This window comes from Coffea arabica, chromosome 4c (assembly GCF_036785885.1).
Source record: "Coffea arabica cultivar ET-39 chromosome 4c, Coffea Arabica ET-39 HiFi, whole genome shotgun sequence".
NCBI classification, from domain to species: domain Eukaryota; kingdom Viridiplantae; phylum Streptophyta; class Magnoliopsida; order Gentianales; family Rubiaceae; genus Coffea; species Coffea arabica.
In genome coordinates this window covers 14,326,124-14,349,724 of record NC_092316.1, presented here as the reverse complement: position 1 = coordinate 14,349,724, position 23,601 = coordinate 14,326,124, and the positions used below count along the sequence as shown (strand labels likewise).

At 35.3% G+C, this 23,601-nt stretch overlaps 2 protein-coding genes across 3 annotated transcripts; both read left to right on the top strand.

Annotated features, from left to right (window-relative positions):
* Positions 1-517: 517 nt before the first annotated feature.
* On the top strand, positions 518-12,288 carry LOC113739502 (uncharacterized). Of its 2 annotated transcripts, none has more exons than XM_072046112.1 (9): positions 518-1,201; positions 1,581-1,709; positions 3,027-3,049; positions 4,328-4,747; positions 5,596-5,921; positions 10,600-10,735; positions 10,839-10,981; positions 11,511-11,634; positions 11,802-12,288. In XM_072046112.1, exons 1-9 carry the CDS (start codon positions 531-533, stop codon positions 12,107-12,109), a joined length of 2,280 nt encoding a protein of 759 aa, XP_071902213.1. In that variant the 5' UTR covers positions 518-530; the 3' UTR covers positions 12,110-12,288. The 2 variants fall into 2 exon arrangements, with proteins under 2 accessions (XP_071902213.1, XP_071902214.1); XM_072046113.1 differs by having other exon boundaries at positions 11,807-12,055.
* Positions 12,289-12,990: 702 nt separating this feature from the next.
* On the top strand, positions 12,991-20,942 carry LOC113739927 (protein EXECUTER 2, chloroplastic-like). Its single transcript, XM_027267346.2, has 11 exons — positions 12,991-13,511; positions 16,210-16,326; positions 16,406-16,471; positions 17,233-17,339; positions 17,432-17,513; positions 18,041-18,742; positions 19,044-19,170; positions 19,295-19,461; positions 19,541-19,615; positions 20,434-20,526; positions 20,654-20,942. Exons 1-11 carry the CDS (start codon positions 13,122-13,124, stop codon positions 20,753-20,755), a joined length of 2,028 nt encoding a protein of 675 aa, XP_027123147.2. The 5' UTR covers positions 12,991-13,121; the 3' UTR covers positions 20,756-20,942.
* Positions 20,943-23,601: the final 2,659 nt, after the last annotated feature.

Below are 23,601 nucleotides of genomic sequence, written 5' to 3'. Positions count from 1 at the left end.
TTGTACACCTTTTCCACCTTCAATGGTAAGACACAAGATTTGAATTGTAAATTTGACGGTGAAGAGAGTTCTGACAGCCGTAAATAAGTAACAATTGGTGAAAAGATCTTTTTAAATTTTTCTTTCAATAGAGAAAGTAGGGAAATGACTGGCTTGAAAACAATGATCTCTTAAGTTCTAGAACTTCAATCTTAACCGTCAAACGAAGGCCTCCTCAACGAAAAATCAAGTCTTACTAATTATAACAAGAAACCAAGTCAACTGATCCGAAGTCTTATTATATTAATTATAACAAGAAACAAGTCAACAGACCCGTCGAAGACGTGTTGAATCTTGAATTGGTGGAAGAAAAGAATATTCATTTCCATCAATAAAAAAAAAAAATTTACCCTTTTGCAGCTAATATAGCACTAGTAATTTCGTGGTAAATACATGTATGAAATAGGATCCCGATATCAGATTATGAGAATCATGATTGCAACATGTCATTAAAAACCTTGGACCTAGTACTAGGATATTGATGATCAAGAATGGCAGAAGTATACGACAATTGGGAAAGGCTAGTCAGAGCCACTCTTCGCAGAGAGCAGCTTCGACAGAGTGCTTTTAGGACGCCAAGTGATGTTTCTTCAGCATCCTCATCAGCACCCTCATCAGCACCTTCCCCTATTAATTTTGCTTCTCCTTCTGCCCAATTAGTGTCCTCTTTCAAAACCTCCTCCAGCTTACCATTAGTTGGTAAATCTTTCACTTATCATCAAATCCTCCAGGCCACTGATTACTTGAGTAGCTCAAATTTCATCAAGCACGGCCGGTCTGGGGATCTCTTTCACGGTGTTTTAGAAGGTGGGCTTCGGGTGGTTGTTAAAAAAGTTGATCTGTCAATGTCATCATCTGGAGAAAAAGAATCATACTTGCTAGCTGAATTGGAGTTTTTAGGCAAGGTTTCTCATGCTAGATTTGTCCCTTTTCTGGGGCATTGCTTTGAGAAGGCGAACGACAAGTTTCTGGTTTACAAGTGTATGCCTAATAAGGACCTGTCTAGTTCTTTGTGTTCTAGGGGCATTGTCTCGGATGGAACTAATCCTGATAGCCAAAAATCAACATCGTTAGATTGGGTGACGAGGTTAAAGATTGCTGTTGGAGTTGCAGAGGGTTTGTATTATTTACATCATGAATGTGTTCCAGCCCTTGTTCATAGGTAAACCCAAGAAAATCTTGCATGTTAACATATTCCCTTCTCAGCTTTTCTAGCTACAGTACCTTACATATTTAAAATTCTGATTTATAGGGACATAAAACCTAGCCTCCCCTGAATTAAATTAGATGAAACCTGAATTTGACATGCATATGATCGTATTGGACGTTTACTTCGTCTGTAAAATCTCGGCATACTTTGCACTGATGGTAAAGCAAAGGCTTTTGGTTTTGGATGTGAAATCTTATCATATGCTGCTTTTGCATAATTATTTCTTTTTGTTCTCCTTTTACTTTTTTATGTGTCATTTTTTAACTCTTGACCGTTCCATGATGGGATTGACTTGTCATTTGGCATGATTCTGTTGTCGGACTCGTTCAAGAAATGTTGAAGCTCGCAGTATACTCGTTGATGAAAACTTTGAAGCGCGGTTAGGGAGGCTTTCTGAGGTCTGTACTGAGAAAAAGGAAAAATATCAGAACATGATTTCAAGGTTATTGCAGTTGCAAAAGTAAGTATTTTGTCTTGTGGTGAAACTTCTGATTACTTGATGTTTTTGTCATAGTTCTAATGCCCGGAGAAATGCAACTTTGATTTTAATGTTTGGCCTATCTGCTAAATTGGTCTCTAATGTTTCACTCAAAATAAATTTGGTTTCTAAAGGTAATTTTATGAAATTTCCTTTTGTTTCTTTTCTTGTTTCAAACTTAATGTTCCCACGATAAAGATTTAAAGTAACTATTTTAATATTTATGTATGTCGATAGATTTATTGAATATTTCAAATAATTTTATAATATACCTATTTCATTTGAAACTTAATATATAACGAATTGCAATCCAAAAAGATAAAATTTATTAGATTGTCAACTTAATTTCCAGTATATACTATATTGCTTATAAACTTTAGGGGACATTTAATTACGTGTTCAATAATCAATATAAGAGAAAAGTGGTGGAACCCATGATCAGAGTGCAGCATGTCCAATTTGAAACCAACTATACATGCATAAAGGAAGGTGTGAGAAACTAGTGGCATGAATAGATAAAATCAAGAAACTAAAGAAAAGGAGGGAAAATAAGTTTAATTAAAGCAATTTCAGTCTAATTTGTTATCACATTTCATTCTAAAACCTCAATATCTTGAAAGTTAAGAAACTATATAATGTTTCAAACTGCAATTAGTGGTGGGAAAAAAATTGTAAAGTAAAAAATGTTGACTAACGGCAAATTAGTTTTGACCATTAGGATTATTGGATTTCCATCAATTGTCGTATATTTACATAAAACCAATAAATTTGGGGATCAAATTTGTTTCGGTTAAAACATTACTTGAGACCAATTTGATCAATAGATCAAAGATTGGGTACTAAAACTACATTTCTGCCGTAATCCCTACTCAATTCTATCACCATATGATAGATATCTAGTGGCGAATCTTCCGCAATTCAGATTTAGCCACCATGTTTAGCCTTCTTCAAGCTTAATACGTAATAGTTCTAACTGAGAAAGACGTTGCATCTTTACTGCAAGCATTAGATGAGATTCATGATCAGTGGCTGAAGGCTTGGTACAGTACTATATTTTTCCCTTCAAACTCAGAGAAGAACATGTACATTGACACTTTTTCGAACCAGAGATGCTCAATAAATTCATTTATTTAACCCTAAAAGGAAACTAGTGATGTTACTGGCATCAGATTCTTTACTTAAATGAACAAACTCAGCATTATGTTAATATATCTATCATGCCCTACAATCTTATGTATCCTTATCGAATATATTGCATATCTGAGTTTTATTACACTACTCTTTCTTCTATTCATGCAGGAGCTCTGAAGGGGGCACTTCTGGTATGCAAAATTGAGTTCAGTATAGTTCAATTTTTTTTTTCAAATTTTCCATAAAGTTCACCACTATCAGCCCAATTGGATGCTTACGCATGCATCGACGAAACTTTTAAGAAAGTCTAAATTTTTAGAATATAAATAAAAGGGATTTAATCATTTGACCTACGCTCAAATAGAGTTTTAAATTTTTGTTGGTGGCCAACTACCAAGTAGTTGGTTGATCTTTCTTTATAGTTTCTTACTTAAAAGTGTAGGTAAACGCACTGATTTCAAAGTCAATCTCTATAATTCAGGGAAGGAAAGAAGTATAAGATAGTTTGTGGACCACTAAGATTTAAATTCACTTTGCACTTTGCATCCTCAATTTTAAGTATCGACGTATAGCACTCTAATCTTCTATATCTATCCCATTTTAATCCAACGATTAACCGTGTTAAGAAAATTATAGGAATTTTTGTCCGTGCACATCAAAAACCTATCAATTAAGCCAGTTAAATTTCACTTTGCACTTGCAAAGTTTTCTATTTTGCTATTTTGTACTTTTTTATTATTGGCTTCTATTTTGTACTTCCAAACTTTTCTAACTTTGTTTTCTTCCATGGTTACAATTTTTTTTTTATTTTATGTGCAATAGACATACATAGATTTTTATATGATGTCTCACGCCTTATCACCATCAAATTTATAAATTTACTCTTGCAAACCATTTTTCATATGTGTGTCTATATATAACGGCCACAATATTTCCATAATCATGAAAAATAAATTTATCAATTTGACTGAGGCAAACTATGTCAAATATCAGGTAAAAGTCTACGTACATCTTTTGCAGATTTAAAAGGTCTATAAGAATATATTTAAACCAAATTGAGGGTGCAATTTGTCAAAAAAGCAAAGCAATATTACAAAGTAGAATTTGAGAGGCTGGTGCGTGTGAACATTGATAGTAAGGGAGCAAATTAATTACCTATGATTAGTTAGGGGTGTGCAAAAGTAGCATGAGTCCTAAAGTTGAACCATGAACCGCAAGAACAACGTTGAATCAAAAAGAAGAAAAGATTAGTGGAGTAATGCAAGAAAATTCAAAACCTTAGAATATATAATCCGTCCTTTACAGAGCACTATCACCAGTTAGCTTTATCACTTTTAGGCTCAAAATTCTTCATTTGCTTAACCCCACCTATCATGTTTCACAAGAAAAGTTTTCTAAACGTTAAATAACATAAAGAAAAGCAAAACATTAGATATACTTTTTGTCTAAATCTTCTCTAAAATGACCAGGTGCAACGAATGCGATGTGTGCCTATGATGTTTATTGCTTTGGAAAGGTTTTGCTTGAACTAGTCACAGGTAACCCTGGTTTGGGCGATGGCTATGATGCCAGGATCAAGGAATGGATGGAAAACGTACTTCCTTACATCACTACATATGATAAAGAACTCTTATTGAACATTATGGATCCATGTTTAGTTGTCGATGAGCATGTTTTGATTGAAGTGTGGGCAGTGGCAGTAGTTGCAAAAGCCTGTCTCTGTCCCAAGCCTTTGGAGCGGCCTCAAATGCCATGTATACTCAAGGCTTTGGAAGATCCTATGTCGGTAAGGTTATCTACTTATGAAACCCTTAGGATCGATGCTCAACTTGGCTTGGTATGTTCAGCTCTGGTGAGCACAAGAATGCCTGAGGGAGTATCTGGATTAGGTAGGTTGATTGAAGATTGAACTAGATCTTGAGATTCATGCAGTTTCTGTTTCTGAGCAGACCTGAATCTGTTTTTAATTCATGCCAATGCCTGCTTGATGAAACTATTCTTTGTGATCAAGACTGGAGACCATTGGGCTTTTCTATTTTTTTCATGAATAGTATTCACTGGGGTCTTCATGTGTTTACCGCAATTCTTTGAACATATATGTGAAAATTATCAGCAATAGTCAACATTTTTTGCTGCGTACATGTCTTAGCATGTTTCATACTGCTGCTTTGATCGAAGTTCAGTTATTTTTTTGCTTAGTCTCTTGCCTTTTTCTTCTTCCTGTTTCAAGAGCCTAATCATGATTTTCAGATGATCTTTTTTTTTAAGTTACAATAGATGATAAAGCATAACTAGAAGAGGATTCAAACCAACCCCGTCGCTCGAACCCTCCCATAAATTAGTCTAATCAAACCGAACACTCTTGTATTCAAACTTGTTTGTTTGTTTGACGAACTTAAATTGTGTTTGACTTTGACTTTTTTAATTTGTATTATTTATTTATCCAAACGAAATAAAAACGAGTTTTTATTGAGTTAAACTCAAGTAATATAAACTTTGTATGTACAAATTTCAAATAATATGCTAATAACTTGAACTAAATTTGAAAGTTTATGAAACACAAAATAATGTTCATGTTTAGTTTGATTAGTTAGCAAACTAAATTCGAACGAGTTTTAATCAGACCAAGTATCAAGTAACTTGATTCGCCTTTCAATCCTACCCCACTTCCAAAATTGCAAAGATAACATCATTGGTCCATGAGAAAGGCCAATAAACTAAGTATATTTTGGAGCAGGTACATCACAGGCAAACGCAAATAGAACATCTTCAAACAACAACATTGTGGTATCTAACAGCCGAAGTTCAGCAGCTGGTGGAACTGAGGAGACTAATCCACACGGAGTTATCTGGGACCTGCCTAACTTAAGGATTTACTCTCCCTCAGAGCTCAAGGCTGCAACCAACAATTTCAGAAGTGATAGAGTGCTCGGAGAAAGTGAATTTGGAAGAGTATACAAAGGTTGGCTTCATGAGAAGTCCACATCAAAGACTGGCAGTCAATCACTTGTTGCAGTTCAAAAGTTGAAAGCTGAAAGTCTGCAAGGATTTGTAGAGTGGAAGGTAATACAAACTCGGCTCCTAACTGATCCTTTAAAGTCTTTCGGATTAGTTTAGCATGGTCTTTCTTGTTCCTTCGCAGATAACGATCCAGTCAGATGAAAAAAAAAAAAGAAATTGGAACATAAAAGGCTGGAGCATTGCTTTTCCTTCTTGTGATAACATATCTCTTAAAATAATTCATTTTAGGACAAGCTTTGGGTGTATCATTTCCAAAAGGTCAAAATAAAAGGGCAAATTACATTTTACCCCTCTGTGATTTAGTATTTTTTTTTACATAACCCCCCTATGGTTTCAAAAGCTATACATAATTTCCTTATAGTTTGGATTAAAGTGTCAAAGTAACGGAAATGATCATTCATAATGGAACCTTTAAAAATGTTAAAATTACCCTTATAAATACATGACACACTTATCCCGTATGACTTTATGTTTTACCATATAACCCCCTTATGATTTTCAAAATATACACATAATCTCCCTTAGTTAATAAATAAAAATTAATTTTACATAAGGGTATTTTAGATATTTTAGATGACTCCATTACAAATTATCATTTCCGTCACTTTGACGCTTTAATCCAAACTATGAGGGGATTACGTATAATTTTTGAAATCCATAGAGGGATTATGTAGAAAAATACTAAATCACAAGGGAATAAAATGTAATTTACCCAAAATAAAAAGATTTGGATGTTTATATATAGGAATTCATGGAAACCCAAAATTTACTGTATTCTTGTCACAGAATTCATGAAAGTCTGGATTTATTTATAGACGCAACTATGAATCCACCGTTCAAGGGTCCTTACCTTCAATTATCAATCATAGGGAGAAAAAAAAATATGTATGATTATAACATAAAAATGTGATTTAGGTGTTAATAAATATCTATTAGAAAAATTCTTATTAATCTACTACAAGAAACTTTACTCATCTATTAATATAAGGATAAATTTTTTATATATTAGCACTATATACATTAGGAGTGTGCAAAATCAAAACATTTCGATTTATCGACCAAATTCGAATTGAATTTGGAATTTCGAATTCAGTAATTCGGTAATTTGGAATGGAAATTGGAATATTCGATTTAGAATTAGATGAAATCGGGTTTAATTCAGTAATGAGATTTTTCAAATAGGAAATTCTGATTTCGAATTCACAATTCGAAATTGAAATCAAAATCGGAATTCAGAATTCTTATTTCGATTTCAAAGCCATTTTTCATATATATATATATATATAATATTTTTATATATATGTAATATAACATTTATATCATAATAATAATAATTTTTATATTCTTGAATTTGGTAATTCAGAATTCCTATTTCGATTTCAAATTTGTTTTCATATATATATATATATATATAATATTCTTATATATGTGTAATATAACATTTATATAATAATAATAATTTTTATATTCATGAATTCAGTGAAATCAGAATTCAAAATCGAATTCGGTCGAAAATTCTGATACAAAAATTCTAATTTTAAAGTTTCGAATTACCGATTTCAATTCCGATTCACACCCCTAGTATACATTAATGAATTTAAATACATTTTACATGTAGAAAAGATTAATTCTTAATATAATGCAAAAAACTTTAGGGGGGGACCTTAAGCGGTAAAGTTTTTATTCCCAAATACTTAATACTAGACTTCTTTATTTATCGAGACTAATTCTCAAGGGCAAACCCGAATTCGAACATATCCACTTGCACATGATTCGGACAGCATTATGGGTGGGACCAAATGCGATGTCTGCCATTCCCACTATCACATTACAAACTTCCTCGGTCATGGAAATTTTTTTTAAGTATGAGAATTAAATTTAAAATTTCTCACTCACGCTTTGTTTCTGAATCATTCAATTCATCATTATCAAACTATGCATATAAGTGAAATGAATAGTGTGACAGTTGATTTCACCAGGTTTCAGGAGCATTATACTAGAAACTAGTCAAGGCTAGCATGTGGCCTCTTCATTGAGAGAATGCTTGAAGCATAACATAAATTTCTTCTGCAACATATTCATAATCATGTTATTTATGTCAAAGTTGCTTAACCTGTTAATAAATGAGTATGGTATGAAGTCATGATGCAAATGGTTTTCATTTGTCCTAACGTCTATAAGGTTTAATTTTTTTTTTCCCAACAAACAAAAGTTGTTGGGTTATTCCCCATTTTTGTGACAAGACTCAAACACTAAATCTCGGGTGTACTAACCCTTAGTGAGACCAGCTCAGCTGCCTTGGAAGGCCTATAAGGTTTAATTAACTACTTTCTAGTGATGCTTCGTAACGTCAATATTTTGAAATTCGGACGGGTAAGTGAATGGGCGGACTATTCGGTTCCAATTTTTCCTGGTTCATTGATCATTGATTTTAATAGTTTTAAAAGTTAAAGAATAGCTACTATTCAACAATTACGCAGCATACAATGGAAAAATCTTAAATCTAAGAGGGCTTCTACAAAAATTTTAAATCTAAGAGGGCTTCTACAGATAAGTTCCCAAAATACTCATCTATCTAGTGGAAAAGAAATATTCATCATAGTTTCATAAAAGATTTAAAGAATCAGGAAATATGAATAAAGTCATCCAAAGTATGAACTCTCAAATTATGCAACAAAAAAGATTTTAGTTTCTCAACTCAAGAATAAATCAAATTACAATTTCACAATCAATTGCAAAAAAGAAAAAAAAAAGAAAGACATAAAAGAATGCATCTAAAAATACATGTCAGTCTTTATCATCATCTTTAGAAAACTATAGATCTATGTCTTTCACAAATATATCATCATCTTTCACCGTCTTAAAAGTAAAAAGTAATATAATAAAATAGTAGATGAAAAAGTGAAGGGCAAAAGGGCAGTTAGTCAAGTTTGGTAGTAAAAGGCATCGAGGAGGAGGTGGAAGAGTGGAGGAGGAGCAGAGGGGACGGCTCCAGTCTCATGATTAGAGAAATAGGGAGAGGATTTGCCGGTTTAAAATTTTTTTCAATTTGATTAGGTATTTTGTTTTGGGTTTGAGCTATATGAACAAGTTGGTCGTAGTTCTATAGTGGTCCATTGAATTTCAGCTTTGGCAGCCCAAAACGTCAAAAAATTGCAAAAGTTGGAGCAGCACAAGAACAATTTTCTAGTGGCCGAAATCTAAAATTCAAAAGCCCGCCTTGGTCGATTTAACCGATTTTTTACGGTTCACTAGTTCTATCCGATCTTGACTAGGGGTGCACACCAATCGAGTAGCTTGAATCGAGCTCGCGAGTAGCTTGATTAGCTACTCGATTCGAGATCGATTTTGTTCGATCTCGAGTCGAGCTCAAGTAGCTCGAGTATATGAAACGAGTCGATCTTGAATAGTTAGGATGAGGTATTTTTAGCTCGTCGAGTAGCTCGAGTAAGAGTGCATGATCAAATCGAGCTCGAGTACTCGACTCAATATTGAGCTCGTGTTAAGGGTGCAGGATGAAATCGATCTCGAGGACTCGAGCTCGAGCTCGAATGGCACGCCGAGCTCAATCGAGTCGAGTTCGAACCTATTTATGTTACTATCGAGTCGAGTTCGATTTTTATTTCTCGAGCTTGATCGAGCTTGAGCTCTGGAGGTCAGCATCGAGTTCGAGCTCGAGTATGTCACTACTCGAGCTCGACTCGGCTCGTTTTCACCCCTAATCTTGACTGGGTCTTGACCACTTTCAAGCTTTCTCATTCAATCAGATTGGACCGTCGGCGGTTCATGATTGAATAGATTGAATCAGCTGATTCAGTTCATTTTTCGAAGCACTGCATGAGGTTGAATTAGTTATAACCATCCCTAACACAACAAAGTAGCTTAGTATTAATTTGTCACTTCATGCATGTCACAACTAAAAGTTACAAAGAGCATGAAGTAGATAGTACTATGGAGTCCTTAAATTATTTCAATTGTCAACCTTTTGGCTATCATATATTTCAAATCTCAAATTGGTTCCTAAATAATAAGAAATATCAAATTTGATTCTTTAGTTCATTTTTAAAGATAGATGTGTCAAATTTTATTCTTAGATCCATCAGTTTTCGCGGTGAAAATAGCTTGAAGGATCAAATTTTAACACTTTAATTTTGAGAGGTTAATTTGAGACTTGAAATAATTGTGAAGCCAAAAGTTGATATCTAAAGTAGTTTAAGGGCTAACTAGGTAGTTTACCCTTTGCCCTATATCGTTTTGGATCCACACGGTGAGAAAAGCAGGAACCACTTTACTCAACTCGTTGCTTGTATTATGAATTACACACCTTGTGACATTATAAGTGTCCCACGGATTAAATTTTCTCTAACGTACAAGATCAATTGCATTTGAAATTTTGCAGGCATTTCCCACATCATAAGGCTACGTAAAGTTCAAATTCGTGGCTTAATTTCAACTAAATAAAATAAAGTTGCATGCCAAGTTCAGTTTTAGAACCAGGAAGTTGGTGGATTCAATGCTTGGTTTTTCCTGAAGAAATAAAAGTTTGCTACCATATCTTCTGCACTTCTACTTAATAGAGGAAAGAAGAAAGATGCATGGTTGAGTTTGTCTGAGATATGCATATGACTCCTCCTACACATGATTCCTGATGAAATTTCATAGGGTTTCTGTTTTAAGACTTTCTCTAAGTTGTTTCAAAAGTTTCTTCACATTTTTGCAGACAGAGATATGCATGCTAGGAACGCTTTCTCATCCTAACCTTATTAAGCTCCTCGGTTATTGCTGGAAGGGTAAAGATATGCTCCTTGTCTATGAGTATATGCAAAAGGGCAGCTTTGACAACCACTTATTTGGAAGTGAGATTTTTACCCTCCTTTAATCTTGGAACAGCATAGCGTCATATCTGAGGTAAAAATCTGCCATTCCAATAATTTCCAGCTGTTGGTTTTCTGTCTTTAGGGGGTTCTTCTATTCAACCACTTCAATGGGATGCAAGGCTTAAAATATTAATTGGAGCGGCTCGTGCTCTGGCATTCTTGCATGCAGCAAAGAAACAAGTTATCTACAGAGTCTTCAAGGCCTCAAACATATTACTTGATGCTGTAAGTCACACTAATATAACACGTCAAATTTTCTTAACTTTTTTAGTAAAACTTGGAATTTAATTAATATCGATATACTACAAAAATTGGAATTGAGACAGGTACGATCAAGCACGGTTGTTATACTTACAAGGGTATATCATATTACTCAAAAAGTATAATAACTTGACAACAGAATGAAAATCCCAACGGCACCTATCCCTGCTCCCTAAAAACTTTACTTGCCAAATTAGGGTCCCGTTTGACAAGTGAGTTTTTTGGGTGTTTGTCTAAAAGTTTACTGTAATTTACTGTAGAAGTTTTTAAAAAAAAATTTGAAGTGTGCTTTTTTTTGAATATTTTGAAGTGTATAGTTTAAAAATTTTAAAAAGTTTTTTGAGATTGCTGTAGCTAAAGTTTTTAAAAAACTTGTAGTAGACAAACTTGGCAAAAAACTTGTCTGCCAAGACTTTGAGGTTACACCCTAAGAAGCCTCACTCCTTTTTTTTTTTTTTTTTTTTTTAACGTGGAACAATCTTTTTCTTTTCAGTCTTACAATGCCAAACTATCAAATTTTGGCCTGGCAAAGATTGGTCCCTTGAACGGTCAATTAAATGTAACAATACAAGCTGGGCGAACTCTTGGTTATGCTGCTCCCGAGTATATTCGAACAGGTAAAATCACTCAAAGTAGACCTCTTGAGCCTCCTTCAAGCTATTAGTAGTAAAATTGCTGGCAGTAACTGAGCTAAAAGTTTTGAGTAAGCTGGCGGCTTAGACTGTCTGAGCAAAGATGCCAACTGAATGATCATAACACAATATTCCTCATTCTTGTGTCCCAGGGCAGCTGTGTGTGAAGAGCGATGTGTATGGTTTTGGTGTTGTATTGGCCGAAGTGTTAACAGGTTTAAGGGCTCTGGACACTTGTCGTCCGAAGGGGAAACACTACTTGTTTAACTGGATCAAGTCTCAGTTATTTGACAAAACGAAGATAGAGGGCGTGATGGATTCTCGGTTAGAAGGCAAATACCCAATAAAAGCAGCCGTTGGCATGGCTAAGCTTGCTCAGAATTGTCTTGCTTTTGATCCTAAAGCCAGACCATCAATGAAGCAAGTTGTGGATGCACTAGAACACATTGCTATCTGTTAATTATCAGCTAGCCAAAAGAACTGAAAGGTCAAGCACCTTATCTAGTATAGTTACAGAAACGAGGACTTCTGGGCTGATCTCTTAACTATCAGTAAATTTTTGGAGTTGAAAAAGATAATTTGATGAACCTTGAACATTGCTAAAATTGGTTATATACATGCATGCCATATGCAGAGAAAGTGAGAACTTTTTTAGTTTAGATTACAAATGCAGTAATTTGGATATCACAAGAACGAAGGGGAACAGCATTGATGTTGTGGTAAAATTACTCAGGGAAAGAACGTAGAGAAGCCTGCAAATTGACTCCCACCATGGAAAGGCTAGACAAGTGCCTTAGAGTTTCCTGGTCCTTAGTTTTGGATCTATACAAATTACCAAGACGAAAAGGTAATGGAAAAATTTTTTTAAAAAAAGGACATCTTAAATTGTTTCAATTCAATTTTATTAGGGCGAAATTCAGGGATTGGTATTTAGAAAATACAATCTTTTCGACAGAAAATGCAAATGTTACAAATAACTCGTGATTGAAATTAATGATAACATCTGAATGATATGTGCATGTATACATGTATGGAAGAAAAGAATGTTGATTTAGCTTCTTCTGAACCTCAATCTTTGAAACTGAAACAAAAAAAAAGTTTTAGCTCCTCGTAGAATTCTTTTGCTATTAAAAGTATTTACTACTATATTTCATCATTGTATGAAAGAATCCATAATAATTAGAAATTAAAAGAAAAAAAAATGAAGAATAGAGACAAACTATAGAACCACCGCAAAAATATCCATTGCGACCCATAAACAAATCTAAGGCCTCCTGATTCCTGATCCTGAGCCTTGCTCACAGATTGGACCACATGAACAAAGAATTATCCCAAAATTTTATCCTTAATTCCATGCCATAAAATCCATAAAACCAGCAAGAAACTTCCCTCACTTTCCCATTTTTACACACACAACACACAGTGGCACACACACAGATATCAAGTGCTGAAAACCTCATCCAGAAACAGAGATGGCTGTGGCCAACACTTGGGCCACAGGGCATTCTTCCACTGTCCCAATTCATCAATTAAGGCCAACCCTTAATTCTTCTTCTTCATCCTCATCATCTTTGTCAGAGCAGTTGATATTTGCCAAGAATAATAAGAAGTCTATTAGCAGTCTTAATTTTTCAAGAAAAGGGTGGTTGTTCATTGGGAAGAACAATAAGAAGTCAAGGCTTTATTGCCTTGGCAGCAACAATAATGATGAGGGTTCTTCTTCTTCTTTGGCCTCCTATACTGGATTTGATGATGAAAATAGCAATAATTCTCCTCCTCCAGCATCAGAATGGGATTGGAATTTGTGGGTTCGCCATATTTCAGAGATTGAGCAAGCAGAGAGCTATGCTTCTGTGTTAAAGGTTGGATTTTTCTTCAAATGGTTGTACCCGATATCTTTACTCTTTGGGTTTTTCATATCATTTTTTTGTAAAACTTTAATTTTTGTTTAGTGGTTTGTAGGTAGATTTTAAATTTGTAGTAACAACAATTATAGGTTTATTATTATTTTTACTATTTGATGTCTATTTGTTCATACTAGCTGTTGAGAGTTTGGGGAAAGCTGTTACTGTTTGATGGTAGGGACTAATGTTCAGTGTTTTGATGGCTAAAGTTTTGTTCTTTTGCGAAATGAAAAGGGGAAGTTATAGGAAGTTATATTTGTAATTAGGATTTTGGTTGTTCTGTTTGGGAAGATGTTTTATGTCTCTTTTAATATTCGTACAATTATGGAAGATAGTGAACTATTGAAGATGATAGAACTGACTATAGATTTAGACCACTTGAATGAGAGCTGCTGAGATGTTGTAGTTGAAAGGTTGTTTTTACAAGTAGTTCCTTAGTGGAGTTGGAAGTTCAGGTTTCTTATACAGGTAGAATATTACAGGGCCCATGGCTTGCATTCGGGAGGACTTCTGGAAAGCAACATAATTTCTGCTTTAATGTTTTCATGGCTGTGGCTGAAAGCACTCTTGTTGAGAATTGGTCTGATTAGTTTCGCTATGTTTATTAGTTTAAAAATGTGGAGAGAGAGAGAGAGAGAGAGAGAGGACTTAAAAGTTCATTCAGATTGAATGTAGGGAAGAGAGAGTTATTTTCTTCTCTTTCTTTTTTGTTTTGTCCAATGAAGAAAAGGAACAAAAAATAAAATTGTACAGGATGTTCTATAATAAAATCTGATTGCCACAGATTCTTTCCTCAATTACTTTCCAGTTTTGGAAGGATAAAATGCGGTCTTGAAGATTAAGTCTCATTCTCCCTTCTCTCATCTCTTCTCTCCACTTTAACATCAAGTGCAGTCTGTTCTCTTCTCTCTTTCACCCTTTCTTTGTAATTGGTTTATCATATTTTAGACGAGAAATCTATGGGGTGCAAGGAAAAGATCTTGAGTAATAGCTAAGGATAATGTGCTGATGCTTACATTCTTGGACTTGAATCTTCATGCTACATTTATATCTTGGATAAAGCTTGTGTGGAATTAAGCAGTTGTTTTGTTTGACTCAATGTTAAGGAATCATCGCTGACAGTCTTGGCTTTTGGAGAGCATGCTGTTCCATACAGCTTCTTTAATCAAATTGGAAAGCAAAATATTTGTTTTATGCTAGAATTCATTTGTTGTTTGGCTTCGACTTCGAGAATGTTGCATAAAGGATGGTATGATCTAGCTTTTTTAGCTGAAAAGAGAGAATTTTGCACCTGCTGAAGTTTGGTTTCTGGCACATTGTGTTCTTAACATCTCATGTGATCGCCAGTTCATAAACATGTCCAGTATCTTGGTAATGAAGTGCAACTTTCATAATTTCACTGAGTCAATAAGATGGAAAAAATTGGAATAGAAGAACTCAGAAAACTCCTACTTTAATTTGGCAGAGAACTCCATCTACATAAGGTGTACTTAGCAACTTTTATGTTTCTTTCTCATGTATAAAGTGGTAGGGGTGCAGGATGAGAAAAAGGCTTAAGGGACGAAGCATTACTTGTAAAGGTGGATGCCCTCTTCTTTTGAAGTCCAAATATGTATGAATAGACTAATAGTTTATGAGTTGAAAAGCGCCTGATATTCTTTTCTTTCGAATCCTGTACCAAGATATACTGTGAAAAGGGGTTATGTGTCCATCTCTTTAATCCTCTTTCTGAGCTAACTTTTTAGAGTCTAAAGTCTGTAGCTCACAATTCATATTGATTCTTAGTTTAAAATATAATGCACCATTGAATAAAGGAAGCTTCTAGAAGTCATAGCCGCATCATGGTAGAGTCATTAGATGGCTCAACCTTTTGCCCTTGACAAAAATGCTATTTTCCTACAAAATTGGACTGTTGCACTTCTAGTATTAGTTATTACTTTTTAATAGAAAATGATGTGTCTCCAATAAAGTGGCTATTCATTTGTTCAGCTGTGACATTAAACAGAACTAAATATTACAGCTTTTCTATTGTTCTTGGCATATCTGTGCAATAAACTAGCTTTTGCTATAGATGAAATAATGTTTTAGAAAATTTTAAATTCAGTCACTTATCAGTGGATACCACAACACTATATTAAAATGAAGATGTTTTATCAATCATCCCACTCTGACTCCCTGCCTCCATATCTAACCCCCAGAATGTGTTCCAGGTCGTTGGTTTAGCAGCCAGAGTTCTGGCTCTACGGTAGCTTTTTCGAGTCCACTTTTCTTTTTTGTAATTTCTGTTTGTGCTTGATCATTCTAAACTTTCCTGTTTCCATTTAGAAATAATATACTTGAGTTAGTTTCCTACCGCATTTCTTTTGTCTAACTGTGCAACTTGTGCTGATGTTTTACATTCTAACTGTAGCAAAAGGTTTGGAAGCCTTCTAGTGAATCTGTGTGTTGCTGATAATAGTTCTTAAACAAGAGCAGTGCCGCATGGGATTGCAACATGTAAACATGGTCATTACCATCTACTTGATCTAGATATTCATCTAATAGGCATGAAATCAGAGAGGCAAATCAGAATTGAGGCATGAATTACTGACATAGCAACTATTTGTGGTAACTGATACTTGAAAGTTAATTGCTCTGCATCGTTGTATATTCGTAGTTCCAACTAGAAGATGCAATAGAGAGGGAGGACTTTCAAGAAGCTGCAAAGTTGAAAACAGCCATTCGAGAAGCAACATTGAAGGATAGCATTGCTGAAATTATGTCAGAATTGAAGGTAAAAGAGTAGTTTAAGCTCAATTGTCAGTCATGCAGAGAATTGGATATGAATCTTTTTGCTTTCTGTTCCTGTATAGAATGCAGTAGATGAAGAGCGCTACCACGATGCTTCGAGATTGTGTCATACTACGGGAAGTGGACTGGTAATTCATTTGTCCAACAACCTCCTTTTAGCCCCCATTGTAGCCTCAATTGTCGCTTCTCAATTTTCTTTCTGTATATGGGCATGCTGTGTACTTGCTTCTTAGTTTTTCTTTTTCCTTCTTCTGATTTTCCTTATTTTGGTTCAAACGTTTTTACTTTTGCCATTGATTTTTTTTCCTTTTAATTGTTTACTGTTCAAAATCTTTAGTAATTGGCCAGGAAATATACTCATGGAGATGGCTTAACTAGGATTTTGCATCTGATTCATTTGTTTGAGGATATTGACACAGGGATGTTGTTACAAGAGGTGACTGGGGTATTATTGACCAACGGAAGATCAATAGTAAATCTTTCTGGTCCCAATTTCAGATTATTATTCCTTTGGATGGACTCAGGATAGGCAATTGTCATTGAGATTGAAAGATAAATCTCAGGAATTGCTTCTTAGGGAGATATTGGTATAATATATGAACCATGGAATTCTTATGGTGATATCTTGTTGCTGTCTCTTCCTCCACAGAAATGTTGGGATTTTTGTTTTCTCTGTACACTTGAAGCAATATCCGAATTGACAGAGAACAATTGGTCCAGAATTGCTTGCAATTTGTTTCTCTCTCTCTCTCTCTCTCTCTCCCCCCCCCCCTCCTCCTAATTGCTAGATGGGATTGGGTTGAAATCGAGAAATAAATTATTAGGAACCTGAATTATTCCTATTTATTACATTCTTTTCTTCGGAATATTCTTATCCTTCCATTTTCAGGTTGGTTGGTGGGTTGGCTATCCAAAGGATTCTGATGATCCCTTTGGCAGACTGATTCGTATAACTCCTGGAATGGGCAGATTTCTTGGAAGATGTTATAGTCCAAGGTAACATCATTGAAGAATGGTTAAGGCTGCAAAATTTTCCTTCTCATTTTTGTCTTATTTGCTGAGAGACTAGTGATAATTGGTGGCTGCAGACAACTTATCAATGCATCTCCTGGAACACCTTTATTTGAGATTTATGTAGTGAAAGATGTGAATAACACATACAAGATGCAGGTAATTTGCTTTGTCTGTCATTCTTGTGATAAGAATTCTCTGCCATTAAATTATCCATTCAAACTGTTGCTGAGTTGAAGATGTCTATGTCTGGTCGGTTCTTACTGGTCTTATATTTTATCAAGTTGACCCTGTCATAACCTAGTTTTATCATCATGCATTATGTTAAACGTAAACCTAAACCTGGCAATCTGATGTCCTTTTCATGATGTTTGCAGGCTATACATGAGATTAGAGTTTAATAGTTTGCACTGATCTTCTGCTTCATGTCATTGAATGCTTTATTTTTAATTTTATAACAGAATTTTTAAGTGCAAGAATTAGTGTGCTTTTGAATTTTGATATATTACAAGTATGGGGGTGTCCTGCTCAATATTTCTGAAAAATTTTTCTATGAAGGGGAAAATGAAATTGGGTTGGTGCTTGGCAATGCCAAGGAATTGTTTATTGTCCTTAAGCCTCGGACTGCGTATTTGCTGATATAGTCATTTACTATGTACCCCTTGCAATATTTTGCATCTCCACAGGTAGTATTCCTGCAGCGAGTCAAGGGAAGTGGAGCAAATTCAAGTTCATCATCTGATTCTAAATCCAATAAGGGTCTCTCAGCTGCTGAAATTGAGAATGCATCAGTTGTTGATGTTGAAGCAAATGAGAAGGAAGCTGAAAAGGTTGATGAAAAGAGCATAGAAGTTGAGGAAGCTGCTGAGGAAGGAATACGAAGTGTGATAAATTTTCTCAAAGACAAAATTCCGGAACTGAAAGTGAAAGTGATGAAAATAAATGTCTCAGAAGAGGTAACAGAGGATAGTGATGTCAAGCGGTTGATGGAAGAAGACAATGAAAATGCAATTTCAGCTGAAAATTCTGAAGAGGAAGCTAGTGATTTGGATGGTGTACAACCGGATCAAGTTGCTGCTGGAGAAAATAGTGACACAGTTGATGAAGGAAAAGATTTAGATTCAAAGCTTTTCATTGGAGGAGTTTTACACAATAAAGAAGACATCTCTACCAAGGATGAGTATGTTCGTGTACCAGCTGAAATTAAAGACATGGAAAAAGATTCTTTTATGCTACATATTTCTAAGAGACATCAGGATGATGATGCAGAAGAAAATATTGCCTCCAAGTTCAAATTAGCTGCTGTTGCTGCAGCACAAGATGTTTCCAAACTTATGCCTCCAGAAGTGGCTAAGGCATTTTGGAGTTCTGATAAATTTTCTTCCAAGGTACAAATGGAAAAGGTTGAAAAAAATCCTTTCATTTCCAAGATTGAGAAACTGATTTAGCCAAAATTATGTTGTAGTTTCTGCTAGAGGTCGTAATGTCATTTAGTTGAGAAGATCTGGATCTTGTCCTTCAAAAACTTTAAAAGTGTCCATTTGTTTTTACTTTTTTCTTTTGATAATGGTTTGCCCAAAGTGCACTTGTATTGGAATCAAGAAAATTTCGTTTTGGTGCTTATTGGGTGAATTCGATGCCAAAACTACTTCTCTGTTGATAACGTTGACCAAATTGTTGCTTTTGTAGATTTCAAGAGATGTACGTGAAATAGTCAAGCTTGCTGTCAGTCAGGCACAGAAGAGGACTAGATTATCAGAGTACACAAACTTCAGTCGAATTACCACCTCTAAAGGTGATCTAGATCCATTTGATGGTGAGTCTCTCTCTCTCTCTCTCTCGGCATGAGTGCGTGAATGCTCTTTTCTTGTTTTCCTTGGGGAGGGGGGTTGGGGGATAAAGTTCATCCAACATAATCCCCAATTGTTCTTTCTGTGCAGGTCTATATGTTGGTGCTTTTGGACCGTATGGTACTGAGGTGGTTCAATTAAGGCGTAAGTATGGTAATTGGAATGCCACTAGCACTAAAGAATCTTCGGATATGGAGTTCTTTGAATATGTTGAGGCAGTAAAGCTAACGGGGGATCTGAATGTTCCTGCTGGCCAGGTATACGCATTTCACATTTGTTCCTGTTTATGTTTTATCAGCTGGATTGCCACTAATTGCGAATCTCCTTATTCCTTAGGTCACATTTCGTGCTAGGATTGGGAAAGCAAGTCGCATTTCTAATAGAGGAATGTATCCCGATGAATTAGGTGTGGTAAGTGTTTGTTGCTAACAATCTCATTGTCTTTTCTTCTTTTTTTTTTTCTTCCTTTTTTATTTTTTTCTTTTTTCTTCATTACTGCACCTGGGTATGAGAATAATGTGCACGCTTTGATGGTTTCCTTGGCTGTTTGTTTTCTTTTGCCTGTTATCCGGGTACCATGCACGAATGTTGGAATTTTTTTACTTTTACTTCTTTCTAGTTACCTGTTTATTGAATGTGGAGTTATGGTGGTTTTATCCAGCTCCTGAACTGATTATTTGATAAAGTTTATCTTTTTATTTGTTAGTCTTTACATTATTCGTCTCTATATCAATTTTGAATTCAACTTTGTATCTATGATCACCAATTCTTTTAGACACTGGTAGATACTACTATGTTGTTACTTGCTGGGAGGATTTGGCACTCCTGTACTAATTTTATTCATTAGATAAGGCTCTTATTGAGAATGTTGCTCCCAGTCTGAACGTTTTGAGCGCATATCTGGTTCTTGGCATATTTTTCACTAGGATGCTACTATCTTAAGCAAATCATCCCCACGTCCACCCACACACTCCAACCGCACCCCTCCCCTCAAAAAAAAAAAAAAGGAATAAGGGATCTGTGGTTTTTCACCATTTTGGAAGGAAAAATGACCTCGGAGGTTTGATTTAGATGTATTTCTAGAATTAGTTGCGTGACATTGTAAGGCACTACCAAATACATGCAAAGTCTAGTATTAAGGTTGGGGTGCTTTAAATCTGAATTATTTGAATCTTTGTTCATATAGGTTCCTGATAAGACTAAATTAATTGACTCTACTATCTATCTAGGTGGCCAGTTACAAAGGTCAAGGAAGAATAGCTGAATTCGGGTTCCGAAATCCGAAGTGGGTTGAGGGGGAGCTTTTACAACTCAATGGCAAGGTAAGGATGACTGGTTTACTTTGTAAATTATTGTTTTGCTTATTCTTCATGTCCTTCTTATTCTTCGCAGCTTGATGGGATTCGTGTACTTTTTGATACAACTAGTTTTGTTCCTTCCTTTGTATAGGGCATGGGGCCATATATTAAAGGTGCAGATCTTGGTTTCCTCTATGTTGTTCCAGAGCAAAGTTTTCTTGTACTTTTCAGTCGCTTGAAATTGCCCGATTGAGTCATAATCATGTGGCTTAGTAGTACTACCACTTGATACAGAAAAACTCCGAGAAGAGTTTCCTTCTTTCTTGGTTTTTGTTGAGATGTTGAGACTTCACTTTACCCTGTGAGTTTCTCTGAGAGCATTTTCCGAAGCTCTCTAGCACTTGGGATTTATTATAATGTCCCCTCCTCTTCCTTCCTAATTCTGGTTAATTTTCTGTGGTTTTTGATCGATGGTCGGTCGGGTTAAAATAAAAAGGTGGATGATAACTTAGACAATAGTAGAAGAATGGTAAAAATTGTTTTCCCACTTTTTTTGTTGCAAAAGGTCCAATTGTCTGGAATACTTTAGTGTTGATGAGTGATTCCTAGTGTCTAAGGGATGTTCTTAGATGAAGTGGATCATGCTAAAGCATGCAAATTTCAATATGAAGATTTGTTCGGGAGGTGAAAAGCCCACTTTTCAAGCTGTTTCTCTTAGGGCTTTGTTGGCAGCTTTTCAAGCATCTAAAATCTCTTTTGAGTCTAATATGAAAAGTTAAGATGGCAATGACATTAAGTATGATTGTTCATGCTAGCCACTAGGCCTTTGGCCTGGTGGTGGTGTGGGAGGTCAAGAGTTCAACCCTTGCCTCTCACCAATTTGCCACTATATGTGGCGGGCTTAATTGGCCTTCTTCGATAGAGTTTGTACTCACATCGAGTCTCCATCCCTATCTCCTAGACTAGATTAGGAGATTGGCTTTTGAGGGTTCTTCTGGGATTAGGTTTATCAAATTCAACAAAAGTCAATTTGCAATTGTTGATAAAAGACAAACTGCTTTCCGGGGAATTTGGGGGTTTTTACACTCTTAGTAGCAGGGTTCTCTCCAGGGTAGTTTATCCCACATCGGGGTTGGGGGTTGGGTTAGTTGGGTAGATAAGTCCCTAGGAGGCCCTCAAGAGTTGCCGGCTTTTGAGGGTTCTTCTGGGATTAGGTTTATCAAATTCAACAAAAGTCAATTTGCAATTGTTGATAAAAGACTAGACTAGATTAGATTATAGAAATCCTATTGTTGTGACAAAAAAAAAAAAATTATTGTTCATGCTAAAAAAGATTTTGTTTTAGATTCCTAGTGTCTAAGGGATGTTCTTAGATGAAGTGGATTATGCTAAAGCATGCAAATTTCAATATGAAGATTTGTTCTGGAGGTGAAAAGCCCACTTTTCAAGCTGTTTCTCTTAGGCCTTTGTTGGCAGCTTTTCAAGCATATAAAATCTCTTTTGAGTCTAATATGAAACGTTAAGATGGCAATGACATTAAGTATGATTGTTCATGCTAGCCACTAGGCCTTTGGCCTGGTGGTGGTGGTGGCGTGGGAGGTCAAGGGTTCAACCCTTACCTCTCACCAATTTGCCACTATTTATGGCGGCCTTAATTGGCCTTCTTCGATGGAGTTTGTACTCACATCGAGTTCCCCATCCTCATCTCCTAGACTAGGCTAGATTAGATTATAGAAATCCTATTGTTGCGACAAAAAAAAATGATTGTTCATGCTAAAAAAGATTTTGTTTTAGATTTTTCAAAATGATGTTCGAATTTACGTTACATCGGAAAACTTTATGAGAAATTTTGAAGGCTTGCAGATTCTGGGATTTAAAATCTTGTGAAATTTCAGATTCTAGATTTTGATGTGAAAGTATGGATATGAAACTTCATAATTTTTGGAATTGTTAGTAAATATGAATCATATCACGAAGTCACACCTGTTATGCAAGTTCTTTCTAACATGTGAAGGTGGGAATAAGTTTTTGCCTCATTTTGATGCAATTCTTTGTTTCAAGAATTCCTGATCTGCTGCAGAAGCATAACTGCACGATACTCTATAGCCCACCACTCTTTTACCTCACACCTAAAGGAAATATGGACCACTTTTAACACATGAAAAAATTATCAAGGAGTGGAATACATGCTTTTAAATTTTTTAAAGGCTTTTATATAAAAAGGAGAAACTTTTAAAGATCTGATATAACAACTAGAGAGATGGAGAAAATGGTAGTAAAGTTACTCAAACATAGAGGCTTTTGATGCATGGATTGTTATAAACAATATATTGAAAGCATTTCTAGAAATCTTTTGATGCCTCAATCTTTTCTAGATAGAGCCTTTTGTTTTTCTTTTCAATTTTTCTATTTAGTTCTCCGGCTCTTTTCAAAGGTTTAACAGTTAAGAATGCTTATTTCTGCAATGTATATCTCTTGCATACTGACGCTGGATTAGCAAATATTTGATGTACTTTATCTGGCTGGCATGATGAGAAAATTGTATCGTAAGGTTTAATTTCAGGCAAACAAAAGGAAGCGTTTGCATCTCCCGAAAGGAATTTTTTTTTTTTCGGAAAAAAATTTGGGTGAATTCGACTCCTGTCACCATTATAAGTTAGGGCATGTTTCTAGAACCATAAGTGGCTTTCAACGGTTCTTACAAATCGCCCACCAACACAGTCTTCACATTGGCAGCGTAATTCGAATACATGCATATTTTCTGTGAAAAAAAAACTCATTCTTACCAATTAAACTAACTTGTGTTGTCCAAAAAGAAAAGATGCCAAAAGTGATTCCCTCTTGCTTTAAGGCTTTTTCTTTCTTTCTTTTTGCACTTTTTTGCGTCTTTCTTTTTTGTGTCTTTATCTGACTTCCATCCATGGGCCCTTAAATGCATTTTGCTAACTTACAATCTTGAAAAATGGGTAAACTCAAATCATAACAACAAAAAATGCTTCGAAAAAAAAAAAATTAGATGTATGAGGCTAAAATGATAGAAACTCCATCAAGTTTACATCCTATAAGATTAATCGGTACTACTTGCATAGCTGAGAGGAA

Coding starts and splice junctions, on each gene's coding strand:
- LOC113739927 (XM_027267346.2), top strand. CDS start 13,122: ATGGCTGTGGCCAACACTTGGGCCACAGGGCATTCTTCCACTGTCCCA. Junction 17,340..17,431: donor GGAAGATGTTATAGTCCAAG/GTAACATCATTG, acceptor TGGTGGCTGCAG/ACAACTTATCAATGCATCTC. Junction 20,527..20,653: donor TTTTACAACTCAATGGCAAG/GTAAGGATGACT, acceptor TCCTTTGTATAG/GGCATGGGGCCATATATTAA.
- LOC113739502 (XM_072046112.1), top strand. CDS start 531: ATGGCAGAAGTATACGACAATTGGGAAAGGCTAGTCAGAGCCACTCTT. Junction 3,050..4,327: donor CTCTGAAGGGGGCACTTCTG/GTATGCAAAATT, acceptor TAAAATGACCAG/GTGCAACGAATGCGATGTGT. Junction 4,748..5,595: donor TGAGGGAGTATCTGGATTAG/GTAGGTTGATTG, acceptor ATTTTGGAGCAG/GTACATCACAGGCAAACGCA.